At 29.4% G+C, this 16636-nt stretch overlaps 4 protein-coding genes across 4 annotated transcripts; 1 reads left to right on the top strand and 3 right to left on the bottom strand.

Annotated features, from left to right (window-relative positions):
* Positions 1–404: 404 nt before the first annotated feature.
* MKS88_003327 (biotin--protein ligase 1) lies at positions 405–1262 on the bottom strand (the record flags this gene model as incomplete). The annotated part of the gene is made up of 1 exon (XM_067216409.1): positions 405–1262. The coding sequence occupies one exon, from the start codon at positions 1260–1262 to the stop codon at positions 405–407; it is 858 nt and encodes a 285-aa protein (XP_067073058.1).
* A 1662-nt stretch (positions 1263–2924) lies between these two features.
* Positions 2925–4403, bottom strand: MKS88_003326 (40S ribosomal protein S2; the record flags this gene model as incomplete). The annotated part of the gene is made up of 2 exons (XM_067216408.1): positions 2925–3653; positions 4341–4403. 2 exons carry the CDS (start codon positions 4401–4403, stop codon positions 2925–2927), a joined length of 792 nt encoding a protein of 263 aa, XP_067073057.1.
* Positions 4404–9159: 4756 nt separating this feature from the next.
* On the bottom strand, positions 9160–9369 carry MKS88_003325 (uncharacterized protein; the record flags this gene model as incomplete). The annotated part of the gene is made up of 1 exon (XM_067216407.1): positions 9160–9369. The coding sequence occupies one exon, from the start codon at positions 9367–9369 to the stop codon at positions 9160–9162; it is 210 nt and encodes a 69-aa protein (XP_067073056.1).
* Positions 9370–9422: 53 nt separating this feature from the next.
* MKS88_003324 (uncharacterized protein) lies at positions 9423–15982 on the top strand (the record flags this gene model as incomplete). The annotated part of the gene is made up of 2 exons (XM_067216405.1): positions 9423–11257; positions 11332–15982. The coding sequence occupies 2 exons, from the start codon at positions 9423–9425 to the stop codon at positions 15980–15982; spliced, it is 6486 nt and encodes a 2161-aa protein (XP_067073055.1).
* Between the last annotated feature and the right edge of the window lie 654 nt (positions 15983–16636).

The following is a 16636-nucleotide window of genomic DNA, read 5'->3' as shown; positions in this document are numbered from 1 at the left end:
CATAAAAAATAAAAAAAAATTAAATAAACGAAATGGGTAAAAATAGGGGAAAATAAAATAAGACTGCTCACTGTTCCCTTTTGTTTTATCATAATTCACTTCGTAACAATGTTTGTAATTAATTAAGTACGTTTTAGAAGCGCCAATCCTTATGGTCAAAGTAAAGTAGCTGAGCAAACATGCTTAAAATGGAGAAATATTGTTTACAATTTGAGAAAAAAATTTAGAATATTTTCCCTCTTCTGTTAGAAAGGGCCGCTGAAAATATGCCATTATGTATGTGTGCATGTTTGTACATATGCATATGTACAAACATGCGTGTATATGTATATGTACCTTAAACCTTGCACGCTTAACTTCCAACCCATGAAGGACACAATGCGCATAAATCAGAAACGAACAATTTAACACTTGTTGTAGAGATGGAGATGCCCCGTATTTACATGAACAGTATCATTCTTTTCATCTAGAAGTATGAGCGAACCATCATGTAGTATTCCCCGTAAGTACCCAACCACCTCAGTATTATCTTGATCTATTATAACTTTCCTTCCTTTGTATAATAATCTATCTGTAATGTAATCTAAAAAATGAGAAAATCCATCATCGTGTAATTTATGAATGCATGAATATAAATTTTCTATTAACTTTTTAGTTACTTCTTCTACTGATGGTATTAAAGGCATAATGTTAAAATCTATTAGTAATTCTTTTTTTATGGATGTGTACTTATTATGTAAAATGTTTTTATCATCGGTTAAGTGTACATTAATACCAATACCCACCATTACACACACATAGTCTTTTGATAATGATAGGGATATATCATCCAAAAAATATAAATTAACAAGACATCCTGCTATTTTTTTATCATTTACTAAAACATCATTTATCCATTTTATACGAGGAACTAAATGAAAACATTCTAAAGTTTTACTTATAGCAACAGTGCAGGTTTGACTTAAGCAACTTACTTTTTGTATATCTTCTTTATTCCATAGAAAAGTAAAAGTAACAAATACATTTCCTTCCTCAGATAGCCATTTTCTATCTACATTTTTTTTAGTGTCCCTTGTACCAATTCCATTCGTCTGAGAATTACAACTAACTATAATTATATTTTTGTCATCTTTTAATTTTGCATCATCTATAAATTCTTTCAGATGCCTTCTACTATATAATTGTGTTGAATCGATTACATCCAAATGTATATGTAAGGCGTTGAATTCGGTACAAAATTTTTCAAATATTACTTTCTCCATTTTGCTTATATTCTTAGAGTTAATGTGCAAAACGTGGTTTTTTGTATGAACAGGGTCAGGACGTTTTTCTCAAACATCCTTTTTTTTTTAAAAAAAAGAAAAAGTAAAAAGAGTGTAAGGTCAATGCAAACCAAAAATGCCAAACGAATGCAAAAAAAAAAAAAAAAAAAAAAAATACAACGATACAACGATATTTTATTCATAAAAAGCTAATTTTGTAGGATGAATGAACAGTTATACCCTGCAAGTTTCACTCCCTATAAGGCACTCTTTTCACTTAACTGTGTATGCATAATATACACGTTTACTCATTTTTCCCATACGTAAAAAATAATAAACATAAACCCTTTTCACATGTGGAATTAGGAAAAGCACAACATGTGTAGTTCATTGTTAAGTTATGGATGAGGCGTACAATGTGATAGTAAAGGCGTGCAGTAGATTTTAACTGTAAAATACGTTTTTACGCATATATATATATATATATATATATATATGCCACTTCAGTATGAGTAGTACAAAGCTAACATAATTTACAAGTCATGATACGCTCCATTTTGCAGAAACATTGACTCCTCTTTATAAGCATACATACTTTTTTCTATGAATGAATGAGTATTAAATTAATCTACAAGCAGGAAACGTGGGCGCAAAAAAAAAAAAAAAAAAAAAAAAAAATATACGGATACATATACAGATACACGAATGCGCAAATTCGAGAATGTACGTTGCCCAATTTTTTTTTTCTTTTTTTTTGCATACTTGCTCATGTACACAAATATATGTATGCATTTAGTTCAATTACAAATGTGGTAGCATACCTTTTGAGAATTCTCTATATTCTATACATTGTCTACCTGATCATACAATGTTCTTAACTTTGCTTAATTTTGCTTATCTTCTCTTTTTTGCGTTTCCCCTAAAACGCGCTGAATATTATTACACAAACATACAGTCATAACAGATATCTAACAGACAAATGCTCGAAACGGTACAATAACATGCGCACCTTTCTTTTAAAAAAATAAAAAAAAGTCTGACTTGTTCACGCAAGAAATAAGAAAACTGCAATGAGATTTTTTTTTTTTTTTTTTTGCTTTTTTCTACATAATTCGTTATGAATTAAGATTTGACGTAAATTTTAGTTTTATTTATATATATACATACATATATGGTTAATTTAAAAAAAAAAAAAAGGAAAAAAAAGGAAAAAAAAGGAAAAAAAAGGAAATTCTTAGTTAAAAGGGTGGTAGAGAAAACTCCAATAAAATAATTATTGTATATATATACATTAATGCAATGTGCATTTATATTTCACACTTTTGGCGAATTTCATCATATCCTCAACTTGGCACCGTGGAAAGTTCAAAACTTCAAGTGCGTGTCCTCTTTCAACTAGCATATCATGAAAAGATAATATTCTCTTTAATGTGCACCTCTTCACTAGTTATAAATATATATATATATATATATATATATATATAACATTCATCATTTTTGTGAAACAATTGGTACGTATTATCACAAGATGGTAAAAAAATGTTGTCATCGGGTATGTAGTATAACGAACACTGTACACCGGCACACATTTATGAATATGCATACACATATTCACAAGCACACGTGCAGGAAGTTGGGCAATGCCCATCCGCATGATTCATTTTACCACTCATCAGCGGTGATAGGATTTTTCCACTCTTCATTTGCATTGTCATTCCATTCTTCTTTCTTGTTCCATTCTTCATATGGAGCTTCCGTAGCGAACTGATTATCCGCTAAATGAGGAGCTACTGGGGCATTTTCTTCATTTGTCAAATTTTTCAATTCAAATTGTTCAGGGTCTCTCCATAAAAACATATCAACCATAACACTCCATGGTTGGGATCTTCGTAGGGTCCCTTTAAGATATAAAACTTCTTGTGCTAGTAACCAATACATAAGTGCAATTGATTCTTTACCTTTATTATTACATGGTATAGCTACATCTACATGTTCTAAAGGGGAATCAGAATCGCATAAAGCAATGACCGGAATATTTGCATATGATGATTCTTTAACTGGCTGTGCATCTGTTCTTGGATCTGTTACTATTAATAATCTTGGCTCTGTAAATTTTTGAATAATTTGATTTGTTAACATACCAGGAGTCCATCTTCCTGCTATTGCTTGTGCACCTGTGTACTGAGCAAATTTTAATACAGCTCTACTACCAAATGGTCTAGCTGACACTACTACTACATCAGCTGGGTTACTAATAGCTACTATAATTCTTGCAGCTAGTTGTAACTTCTCATAAGTTTTGGCCAAGTTAATTATATGTACTCCATCTTTCGCTCTTGTGTACACATATCTTTTCATCTTGTTTTCCAAGTTTTTCGTTCCAATGTGAACCTGCGCAGGTGGAAAAGGTTAGTGGGGTAGTGTATATGATGTAGCGGTGATGTAGTATATTACGTAGGGACAGTATAGTGTATTAAGTAGGAGAGGGATAGTGCGTTAACGTAAATATGGGAAAACGTATTATATGTTCATGTGGTGTAGTCTTTTATGTTATTGCGGGGTTACATATGTTTTACCCCATCATGCAATAACTTGTTAAATGATTCAAAATACACACAACATTCCCAAATAATATTTGTTCATATGAATATATTCGCCTACTAAACATGTTATATCATTTTAGCAAAAATATATAAAATGAAATGGGTTCACTCGGTTTTATGTCAATTCCCATAATAGCCCACTATTAAACTATATCATCTCAAATAATATATGTTTGTTCAATTTTCCTTTGTAAAATGTGCATGCCCACTTCTTTTACTAACCGCTGTGCACACTCGCACATATATATACATACATACAAACAAACATACAAACATACTTACATTCATACGCGCACATATGTATTATGCGCTTATGAATTATTCGCAATCTCCCCCTTACGCAATTTTTAATATGAAAAAAAAAAAATTAAGTATAACACTCATGTACATACAACAAATCACATAAACTGTGTATTTCCCCTCTCACATTTTATGCAAAAAAAAAAAAAAAAAAAAAAAAAAAAAATTATTTTACTTTACAAATAAGCATTTTAGCAATGCTTTCTTCCTTTGGGGATTGTACTTTCTTGTTCGTCATTTTTTTTTATTTTTATAGTACCAAACTTAATATTTTTTTTAAAATTTATTTTTCTGCTTTTGTTTCTTTGCAAACGTGTTATACCAAACATATGAGTATATATAATAATGTATATTTTAATTAAATATATGTGGCTCTCTAAACTGTTCACAAGAACTTGAAAAATGGTTTAACAGTTGCTTACGTAGTTATATATATATATAAAGGTGTATTATTATAGTATTATATTATGTAATATTCCATTATATTATTTTATATATGAATGTTATATTAATAATAATGCGTTTTCCCCAAACATTAAATTAATTAAAAACAGCATAAAAAATGTAATATGTTGAGAATTTAATCTTTCCAAAATTTTGTTCATGTGAATTTACTTTCAATTAGAATCTTAATAAAATGAAAAAAAAAAAAAAAGGGAAAAATTAATCTAACAAAATGGCAAAAAAATGACCCAAAATAAATTATACTATGATTTACTGCACATGTACATAACAATATACTGCATTCTTTATGTGCATATTGTGTATAGTTTTATTAGCGTAGGGCTATATCCTCATTAATGCAATATACGGATGTACGTGAACAGGTATATATAAGTTTATATATACGTATGTATACATGTACGTATGTATATAAGTACTTGAGTATGTATGTAGTATGTATATATGTACTTGTGTATGTATGTAGTATGTATATATGTACTTGTGTATGTATGTACGTACGTATGTATGTACGTATGTATGTACGTATGTATGTACGTATGTATGTATGTATGTATACATGTATGTATATATATTTATGTAGTGCTCCTAATATGAATAGAAGTTAATACATCCCCCTATGATGGTATACATGCACTAGTCATAAAGTGCGTGAAAAACAATTCAACAATATAACAGCTTTTTTTAAGAAGTTTTGCTGAACGTTTTATTTAATGAACAAATTGTACATTATAATTATTCCTGACCTTATTAATAAGAAGTTTTAAAATTTATGTACCAAATTGTTGAATTGTACCTACGTATCATCTTTATAAGAAGCTGTTTACATTTTTATAGCCTTAATGAAAATGTATTCTACAGTAAGGGGAATTGAGGGGTGTGCCATCATATATATTTTGGTACATGCATATGTATAAAATACATCTTGACGTTCTCCTTTTTTTGTTATGAAGCTTGGTATATTATATTATCATATTATGTATGTAGAAATATATGTATACAAATATGCTCAAGAAGAAGCGGTTAAATAATATATTATAAAACTGTGAGAATGTAAAATACATTTTTGTTTTATTTAATACAATAATGTACATAATTTTTTTTTTTTTTTTATATAGCGAATTAATTTTTCTTCTTTCAATATCACATATTACATATATACTTTTATGTATCATTTTTATTTTTAGTTTTTTCTCTTTTCCCTTCATTTTTTCTGCAAACATGAAACTTTTGTCATCATATAAACGCATGCTTATTTTTTTTGTGAAAAAAAAAGTTGGCTTAATGTAACATGTTTTAAATATTCTCTTTAAAAATGTATCATATCAATTAGAGATTTTTCCTTTTTTATAAAATTATGAACAGGTTATATTTTATAACAAAATTAGTACCTTCATAACATGGGTAAACATATTTATAAATTTGAAAATTATTGTTTTAAAAAAGAAGGGATATGCTTGTTTATGTTATATTGGGAAGAACATTTATTCCAGGGATACCACAGTTATTATGGGTATGGTCTGAACAAAAAAATAAAATATGATAGAATATAGAAAAATAAGAGAAAATAAAGAAAAAACACCCTTCATTTGTGTGCAAAGTGAATTGAAGTAAAACGCTGCAAAAGTGCAGAAATGCATGTATGTATATATATATGTATATATATATATATGTATATATATATATATGTATATATATATATATGTATATATATATATATGTATATATATATATGTAAATATAACGAAATAGCTGCATTGCACGTACATAATAGAATGATGGAAAGGTTAACTTGTCTGCGTAATATAAACGTGCTAAGCATAACATAGATATGTGGTAATTTTATTGTGATATAATTAAGACATAAATATCATTTTAAGTAACGTGTGACTCTCTTACTTTTACTTCTTTTTCAAATTTATTATAACTGAAGATATTAAATTTTTTTTTTTTTTTATTCCTTATGAACTCCCATGTAATAGATATAAAGGAGTCTCCTAGGGGTGCAGAAATTCTCACCCAAATTTCCATTCTTTAAAAAAAAAAAAAGAAAAAAAAAAAATTTATATAAAAGTCTTGTGATATGATAAATAACATATTTAAATTATTCTTAACATTTTAATGTTACGCGTTCCTTTCAACATTTAATTTTAAAACGTGAACATTTACGAGAAAGTTAACCGTATCTGATTATTTGTATTTTAGTCCATTTATGAGAATTAAACGGGTTACATTTTGCAACACACAAAACGGCGGTGAGTTAAAATAGTAAAGAAAAGGAAAAAAGGACGAAAAAAGAACGAAAAAAGAGCAAAAAAAAAAAAAAAAAAGAAAAAAAATTTTCATGTCTTTGGACAATCCATTTTTTTTTTTTAAATTGTAATACTCCTTCCTCGTAGAAGCAAATCTATTCCCCCAATTAAAATAATGTTGTTTTGTTTTCATTTATTATTTTTTTTCTTTTAATAAGAACATATAAGCTATAATGATGAATAAATTTTACGTAAATGTAAAAATATACAACCGCTTCAAATAAATGGAACATGTTGTTTATTCGTTTTGTTAACACATCACCATTTCGAAGCAAACCGCTATGTGAATCTGTCATGTACGTTAAGCTGCAAAGAGTGATTTCCGTAAGTCCTTGTACATTATACTGGTGTATATATTTACATGTACATGTTTTTTTTTTTTTTTGTTGTTTTTTTTCCCATTGTTTAAAAATTTGTTCTGATATTTTATTGAGTATAATATGTAAGTATATATTTTTCCATAATAGAAGAAAATAATTTTAACTTTATAAACAGAGAATTTTTAAAATTGGAATGAAAATTTAAGAACACACCATTTAAGTAATCATATTTATGATACATCCTACTTCTTGCGAATTACGTAATATCACATCAAACGTAACAACAAAAAAAGATGGAGTACATTTATTCAAGAAGATTCCTTAGAAAAGTAGTTAAAAAATGGAGAAATTACGAAGGAAATAATATTTATCAATAGATATAATTTCCCCCTATAGCTCTGTATTATAATGTTATAATATTTTTCCTTACATTTATGCAATTGTGTTACGGCATTTTTTTTCTCAAATTTGTGTACAAATGGAAGCAGATATATTCCTTTTTTTTTCTTCTTTTAAATTTGCATTATAAAATCGTGATTTTTCCCTTAAAAATGTATGACTGGGTCATAATTTTTTCCTTCAATTTATATAACTGGGTCATCATTTTTCCTTAAATATATATAACCAAGTCATAATTATTTGCTTAAATTTATATGGCTTAGTCATAATTTTTCCCCTATATTTATATGAATGAGTCATATTTTTACTTATTTTTTTTTTTGTTTTATCCGTTTATTTCATTTATTTAATTCAGTTCATTTATTTTATATATATATGTTTTTTTTGTTTTATTTTGTTTTGTTTTATTTTGTTTTGTTTTATTTTTTTTTTTTTTTTTTTTTTTTTTTTTTTTTTTTTTTTTTTTTTGCTTACCCGCTATTTGCAACTTACAACGCTTTTGATCTGTTGCAAAAAAGATATTTTTTGGTACATTAATTTTTCAAAATTTTTGTGTGTAACCTCTGCCTGGTTAAATTTGTTGTCGCTTTTATTTAAGCCTATAAATTCGAGCTTGTACTTCGATTTATTTATTTATTTATTTATTTATTTATTTTTTTAATTTATATATTTAATAATCCGTATATTTATATATTCATTTGTGTATTTCTTATATTTATACATATTTATTTGCTCTTTTCATTTTGCGTGCTTTTTTTCCTCTATGTATATTTATGGTAGCAAAAAGAAAAAACGAATTTTTTACGTACTCGGCTTGTCATTTTTTTTCATTTAATTGCTTAATAGAGCCTAGAATATATACATGAGCATAATTTAGTTGAACAAAGAACCAAATTTAAGAGTCCTCCGAATAAGCACAGATCTCGGTAAATTACACAATAAATGATATTTGAATGTTTCGTTATTTCGCTTCTCTCTTTTTTACTTACAAATCTATATAAGGAAATTTGTTAAATAGGTTTTTTGGAATTTTTAGCAATATAGTCACGTACACATTTATCCCTATTTTTTTCATTATTTTTTTCCGCATTTTTTTCGCTATTTTTAGGAAAAATATTCCCACCACGCTGAGAAGGAAAAAATTGAAAGAGAAAAAAGAGAAAAATTCTTCGCAGAATAATCCTCCTTAAATAAAAAAAAAATTAAAAAAATTAAATTTTTTTTTTATGCTTTTACTATGTAGAAATTTATATCATTAAAAGAGTAGAAAAAGGAATAGTTGTTTAATATATAATATATTACGGAAAAAAAAAAAAAAAAAAATAATGATACACGAAAAAAGAACAATTAAACGGAAGATATTTTACCAAAATATTTGGCATATATGTATGTACATACATGGATACACTTGCATGGGCATGTTGAAACTCCCCTGATGTGGTCTAAAGAAGCCTAATACGGAACGTAACAGCGAATTAGGCATTTATTACATGAAATACATTTACATAAACATTGCAACAGAAACAGGTGTGGCAGTAAAACGAAATTGACCAGTAGAACACCTCTTACTAGTGGAGTTACTCTTACCAGTAGAACTACTCATACCGGTAGAACTACTCATACCGGTAGAACTACTCATACCGGTAGAACTACTCACACCAGTAGAACTACTCATACCGGTAGAAATACTCATACCAGTAGAACTACACATACCAGTAGAACTACTTATACCAGTAGAACAATCCTGGTGATTCCTGTTCAAATATGAGTGCGGCAAAGATAAAAGGTCTAGTAAAGGGGAAGGACGACCAACTTTACGATTTGGTTACAGTAATAACCTTAAACGATGATGATATTGAAGAAGGTATAGGATGTAAAAAAGAAAATCTAAAGGAAAATATAGCATTAATGAAAAATATGAAAGAAATTATACAAAATGAAAAGCAGTTAGTTACAGAATTTAAAAAGAAGGAAAAATTTCGTTTAAAAGTTAAAGGACATATAAAAAAAGTTAAAACTCATAATAATGAAGAAATGGTAAAAAACTATTTTGAACAAAATTCTTTAAATAATTCCTTACACGAAATTGTAGATACTACCCATAATAATAGTTCATGTATAAATGACATTATAGACAAACTCAAAAATGTAGAGAGCGTACAATTCCTTGGACAAGTAAGAAAAATAAATAATGCTCATTCCTCAGGTGCTTCGTGTGATGATCACTTGAACGAAGTTGCATATTTAAAAAGGAAAAGAGAAAAAAGTAGGACATATGAACGTAATATGCGCGATGCGCATGGTACACATAATAAATGCACCCCTGGGACGGTCAGACCTCAAGTTGAGCACACAAACAGAGTACGAGAAAAAGAAAAAATTATGAACACCAATCCAAATGTGAAAGAAAAAATTATGAACAGCAGTGTATGTGTGAATAACAAAATGGTACCCCCCTTTGTTCGCATAAAAAATAAAATTATTCAAAAAAAAAAAAAGAAGATTGCAAAAAAAAGTAGTGAATATGCAGAAAATAAGCTAAACAATGTAAATTTATCCAAAAAGCTAATAAAAAAATTTTACGAAATTAAAAAATCAATGAAAAATTTGCATAAAGCGCAAAAGGTGCTAACCAAATTACCTACAATAAATAATAGTGATAGTATAAATAAAAGGAATAGTCATATTGTTAATTTGAGCAGAAGCAATAATATGCTGACAAGTACAAACTGTCCTTTAAAGGTGTGTGTGAATTATGAAAAGAATAAACTATACTTTAATGCTTTGTTTAAGCATATTAGAACAAAGAATGCTCCGACAAAACTACTTATGAGAAATGAAATCCTTCATACTAATATTCTCCTCAGGAAAAGTAAAAAAGGAAGGACAAGTAGATCGACGTGTAATAGTCATGTAGATGAAGAAGCGGCAGTGCAGGATGTGGCTGCGGGGGAAGTGACAATGGAGATGGTGGATAATAAAAAAAAAAAAAAAATGGAAAAAAAAAAGGTATCTCTCTGTGAAAATGAATTCATTAATAATACATACATACTGAAGGAAAATATAAAGGAGTATAAAAAAAAAAAGGGGTCAAGTATATACAATTATGAAAACAAATTAAACAGTAATGCAAGTGGTGCCGCTAAAAGGCGTAGCACCAAAAGTGTATATGACGAAACGGTCTTAAGCGAAAGTGATGTAGATGATATTGAATATTTTACAAGAATAAAAGAAAAAAATAGCAAAAAATATGCTGATCATTTGAAAATGCTTTCTACAAGGGAAAAGGAAGACACACCAAAAAAAATTGCTCATGTGGATGAAGCAGCTCATCCAGGTGAATTGACTAATGATGGTAAAGCGGCTCACACGGGTGAAGAGGCCTATGTGGATAAGAAGATTTATGGCGATAAAATGGCTCAAAGGGAACAGCACATATACAACGGCGTGAAAAACAAATACAAACTGATAAAAGGATCAAAGGAGGAGTACAAAAAAGAACTGTTAGGAGTATCAAGGAATATGAAAAATGCACCACTTAAAAATAAAAATATGGAAAAAATGAAAACACAAACAGAAGAGGGAAAAAAAGTTTCTCTGTTGAATATGGACAATTTATTATCTAATGAACAAAAAAAAAAAAAAAAGAAAAAAAAATTATCCCTTCAGTAAGCTCTGCAGATATTAGTAGCTCCATAACAAGTTTTAATAGTAAGAGTGCAGTAAATAAAGAAATAAAAAAAATAAATCCTGATGAAAAAAATTTAGTCGATAAGGAGTCTTATACAAAGGGATATATATCACCCTCGAAAAGTAGCTTATTCTCATCTGTGTCAAAAACGAAATTACATAATAATGAAGCAAATAAATCCTCTCTTAGTTATGGAAGGGTAGTAAAGACAATGAATGGAATGCCAAATAGAGATGAAGAAAATTTTTCGAATAGTACTGCTAAAAAAAATTTTTTAAGCCCATCTAAAGAATTTAAGTTTGTACATAATATGAAAACCAATTATCACAAATTACTGCATGATAGTAGTTTAAAACATGAGGGGAATAAAAAGGATTCTAATGCTTCGCATGAGAGATGCGTTAATGGAGGAGCAAAAGATGGGTACATGTGCAGCGGTAGAAGAGGTGAAAGTAGTAGAGACATAATCGACAGCAGAGGAGGAAGTAGTGGTAGTTGTAGTTATCTTTCCCGTGATGATGGAAAAAACGACAGACTAGCTACACTATCAGGGGACAAAATTCCAAAATTTGCTTGGTCGAACGGGAAAACAGAATACAATATGAATCGTAAGGAAGGAGATAAAATGATAAATAAAAGTAAAGTAATAAATAAGGGAACTAATCAAGGAAATAAGGAGAATTGCTCTTTAGCAAAGAAAACCTTGACAAGGAAAAGTAGCTGCTCATCTGCACCTAATGGTTCGAATATTGAATACCCTGGAGGTAGCAGTGATAGTGGGAATAATGCCGATTATGGTAATGCCTTAAAATCTGATTATCAGAATTCCCAAGAAGGGGAGAATAATATAGGGCAAAATGACCTTCACTTGATTGAGCAAAAGAACCATTTTCAAAACTTACAAATAAAAGATTTACATGTGAAGGAACTAAATGATGGTAAAGAAAAAGGAAATTCGATGGAATTATCTCCTAAACAAAAAATAGAAAAACGTATGCTAAACGTATGCGAAAAAATTGATGATGAGGAAGTGTTGACGAAAGAAGAAAAAGAAAAGGAACTACATTCTTTCACTAAGAATGATGCCCCCCCCTCAAGTGAACAACAACATGTAAAGACTATATTAGAAGTAGGGGTGTTGTTAGATAATCAATTTTTTAAGCAAAATAAAATTGATTTAAATGGTTTTCCACTTAAAAATATGAATGCTCAGATGAGTGGAAGTCAAATCACAAAGGTAGAAGGGGAAAATAAACGAAGTAATGAAACTAAAAGAATGAAGAGTTCTGACAATGCTATAGGAAATGTAAAATTTCAAATGTTCAATATAACAAGGGAAGCCAACAAAGAAGATAGTTACTTGGATACAAATGGTGCATGTGGTGATATTACTACTATTATGAAGAAAAATGTAATGCTAGATAGGGTAAATTTAAAAGGACGAACAGAATTACTATATAAGGAGGAAAAAGAAAATTGCAATGATCAAAAATTTGTTGAAAAGAAGTCCATCATTGTACTTAGTAAGAATATACCATTAAAAATTAATAAAATGATGATGATGCAAAAAAAGGCTTTGCAGATAGTAAAAAAGATCAGCAGTAGTAGCACGGAGAGGACAACCACAAGTGAGGAAAATAAATTAAAGGAAGAAGAGGAAAACGCAAATAATGGTATGAATAATGGTATGAATAATGGTATGAATAATGGTATGAATAATGGTATGAATAATGGTATGAATAATGGTATGAATAATGGTATGAATAATGGTATGAATAATGGTATGAATAATGGTATGAATAATGGTATGAATAATGGTATGAATAATGGTATGAATAATGGTATGAATAATGGTATGAATAATGGTATAAATGATGCTATAAATAGCGGTATAAATAATGGCATAAAAAATGGTATGAATAATGGTATAAATGATGCTATAAATAACAATATGAATAATGGTACAAACAGGAGCACGAATAAGAACAACATTTTGTCGAAAAGTTTTATAAACAAAAGCGACAAATCCAAGGAACAGAAGAACCTAAATTTGAATAATTTTTTAAAAAAAGCTTTTTCACCAAAAATTGACATAAAAAAAATGATTTTAAAGAATAACAAAGAGAGTTTTAACAGTGCTCCGTTAAAAATGAATTCATGCTTACAACAAAATGAAAAGATAGGAAAATACTATTCTAATAATCCAAGTACTAACAATTTGGAAATACAACAAGAGGATGGACACACATATGAAGACATACAAAGTAGAGATAAATACCATCAGAAAAAGGAAGAAATAAAGAAGGGATGCATAAAAAAAGCAGGAGAAAAATTGTCTATTAAAAAAAGTGTATCTTTTAAAAAGGACGACGAGAGGAAGGAGAAGAGGGGGGGTGGAGAAGCAGGTGTAGAACCAAGTGTAGAACCAAGTGTAGAACCAAGTGTAGAAGCTGGTGTAAAAGCAGGTATAGAACCAAGTGTAGAAGCAGGTGTAGAACCAAGTGTAGAAGCAGGTGTAGAACCAAGTGTAGAACCAAGTGTAGAAGCTGGTGTAAAAGCTGGTGTAAAAGCAGGTATAGAACCAAGTGTAGAAGCAGGTGTAGAACCAAGTGTAGAACCAAGTGTAAAAGCAGGTGTAGAAGCTGGTGTAAAAGCAGGTATAGAACCAAGTGTAGAAGCAGGTGTAGAACCAAGTGTAGAACCAAGTGTAGAAGCAGAAGACGGAGATGCAGGGAAAGGCGCGTGCTCAGATGGACAAGACAAAGCAGTGCTCATGGCACAGAAGAAAGTCCCCCCCATGAAATCAGTAAGACCAGTAAAAATTCAAAGTAGTATGAAAATTGCTCAAAAATTAGAAAACATCCCAAATGAAAGAGGATTTATAGAAAATGCAGTAAGGAGAAATATAGGAAAAATTTTGGATAAGCCTGAACATTCATTAGTATCTAATACAAATTTGAAAGATTCCCATGAGAGAAATATTGTACAAAAACTGTTACATAAAGGTGAACACAACGCATCCCATATAGAAACTCCTAAAAATGAAGACAACATACGGGAACAACAAATGGAAAAGGAAAAAACTGAAAAAGCCATCTCTAAGAGAACAAACGGAAAAGTCAGCATTTTGCACGGAAAAAAAATAAGTCTCAAAAGAGGAACTTCATCATTACTTTTTATGAAAAATAATTTTAAAATAAATATGATGGAGAAATATAAAAAGGAAAGCGATGGAAAAAAGCAGTTTGGATCATCTGACGAGGAAGAAACCAAAAAGGAGGAAGATAACGATGTGAGTTCCTCCCATTATTACAGTAGTAGTGACATTCATAATAACAAGAAAACAGTAAAGCAGCCCTCCAATCCGGAAGAATTAAGTATGAAGTTGTCCAATTTAACATTGGATGCAAAAACGGAAGAAAAGGATTCCTCATTTGACGTGAATAAGTTGTCAAGCTTATTAGAAGTGAAACAGGGTAAAGAACAGTCTAAGATGATAGGAAAAGAAGTAATCATTCATAAATTGCCAAATGGGGTTATAACAAAAAGTAGAGAGTCTGGTTTTGATGAAGGTACGAACAAAAAGGAGCAAATTGTCGAAATTGACAAGGGAGTAGAAACTCATGAACCCAAAGATGGAGCTATAAATTTGAAGGAAATAAAAAGTCATCCTAAAAAGGGCCGGTTAATCAAAAAGGAATCTTTTGCGAATGGGCATAGGGGAGAGGAGAAGACAGAAAAGGAAGCAGCAGAAAAGGAAGCGGCATCAAAGGAGGATAAGGCAGAAATTAAAGTACCAAATAATGGGAATAATGAAGGAGCTAAAGAAGGGAATGGAAAGGAAGAAGTCCACGAAAAGAATGACGAACAATTAGAGGGAAATGTAGAAGAAAAAGACCCCCTTAAACAAGATAAGCAAAATACTACCTCTCATGGAAACAAAGCAACCAACATGAAAACTCTTCCAAAACTTAAAATGAAGAACATTAAAAATATGCAGGAGAAAAAGGCTTTTATAAAAAAAAATTTTTTCATAAAACAATTACATAACATGAAAAACTTATCAACATTAAAAGAATTTCCTCTTAAAAAAGTGGCAAGTAAAGAAAGTAGTGGCAACCGTACTGTATCAATAGAAGAGGAGTCAGATAATAAAGGAAACAGAAATTGTAATAATATTAAAAATGCTAATGCCTCTGATGAGGAGAAACATGATAATCATAAGGAAAAAAGGGAAGATGGAATCATAGATGATGCCACTTCTCATGATGAGGCAATAATACTTTCTAAAAATATAAGTTCGCAATCGGAAGGTTCGTTAAACGTGATAAATTCCAAAAAAAAAGAGAAGGAGGAGAAGGAGAAGCAAGAGTCTACATCAAATAAGTTATTGAGTAAAGTCTCTTTAGAAAACGTTGTTGAATCTAGTGCAAAGAAGTTAACAGAAAAATCTCTAGTAAAAATTATACCAAAAGTTCCCTCCAAAATTGTAGGCAATTTGATAAAAAAAAATTTATTTAAAGAAACCAATGACATAGCAAATATTCCCAAGGTTAAACCTCCCTTTTTAATGAAACCTAAATCAAAAGTGTTCAATGTATGCAAGAATGTAGAAGATATTCAAAAGGATTAGGGCTCTGTAAAATTTCTTCAAAATTGGAATATTTCAAGCTTGCAGGCGGGAATTTCATACGCTCGATTAAAACAAAAAAAAAAAAAAAAGATTAACGAAATTAATGAACTTCCATACATATTCATATGCACATAGGGCGGTAATCATGAGCAAACATATACATATATAAACCCACATATATATATATATATATATATATATATATATATATTTATATATGTATATACATGTATGGAGAGAGTCCTCAAGAAGATATAGCATACGTATGAACTTCTGTTTCTTCTTAGTATATAATGCCATTTCACCACGAAAAAGCGCTTAATGATAATTTATTCTATATGTATAAACTATATATTCGTAATTAACAGCATTCATTTAAAATTATAGTATACTTATAACCTTTAATAATATATTTTTCAAAAATTTTACACAAATATTCAACATTTTTTTTTTTTTAATTATATATGAACAAAAATATGCTGACCGGACAGGTGATCCTTAATTGTTCATTTTTTGTTGTTCACATTTTGTTCGCATTATGATCAGATTGTTTTGTACACATTTGTTCCGTTGTTCCGTTGTTCCTTTTTTTTTTTTTTTTTTGCTCATATTTATATGCTTGTATACTTGTGCTCATTTCAACTTTAAGTAGAC

The sequence above is a fragment of the Plasmodium brasilianum genome, chromosome 10 (assembly GCF_023973825.1).
Source record: "Plasmodium brasilianum strain Bolivian I chromosome 10, whole genome shotgun sequence".
NCBI classification, from domain to species: domain Eukaryota; phylum Apicomplexa; class Aconoidasida; order Haemosporida; family Plasmodiidae; genus Plasmodium; species Plasmodium brasilianum.
Note: the sequence above shows the minus strand (reverse complement) of the source record. Positions and strands in the feature narration are given on the sequence as shown.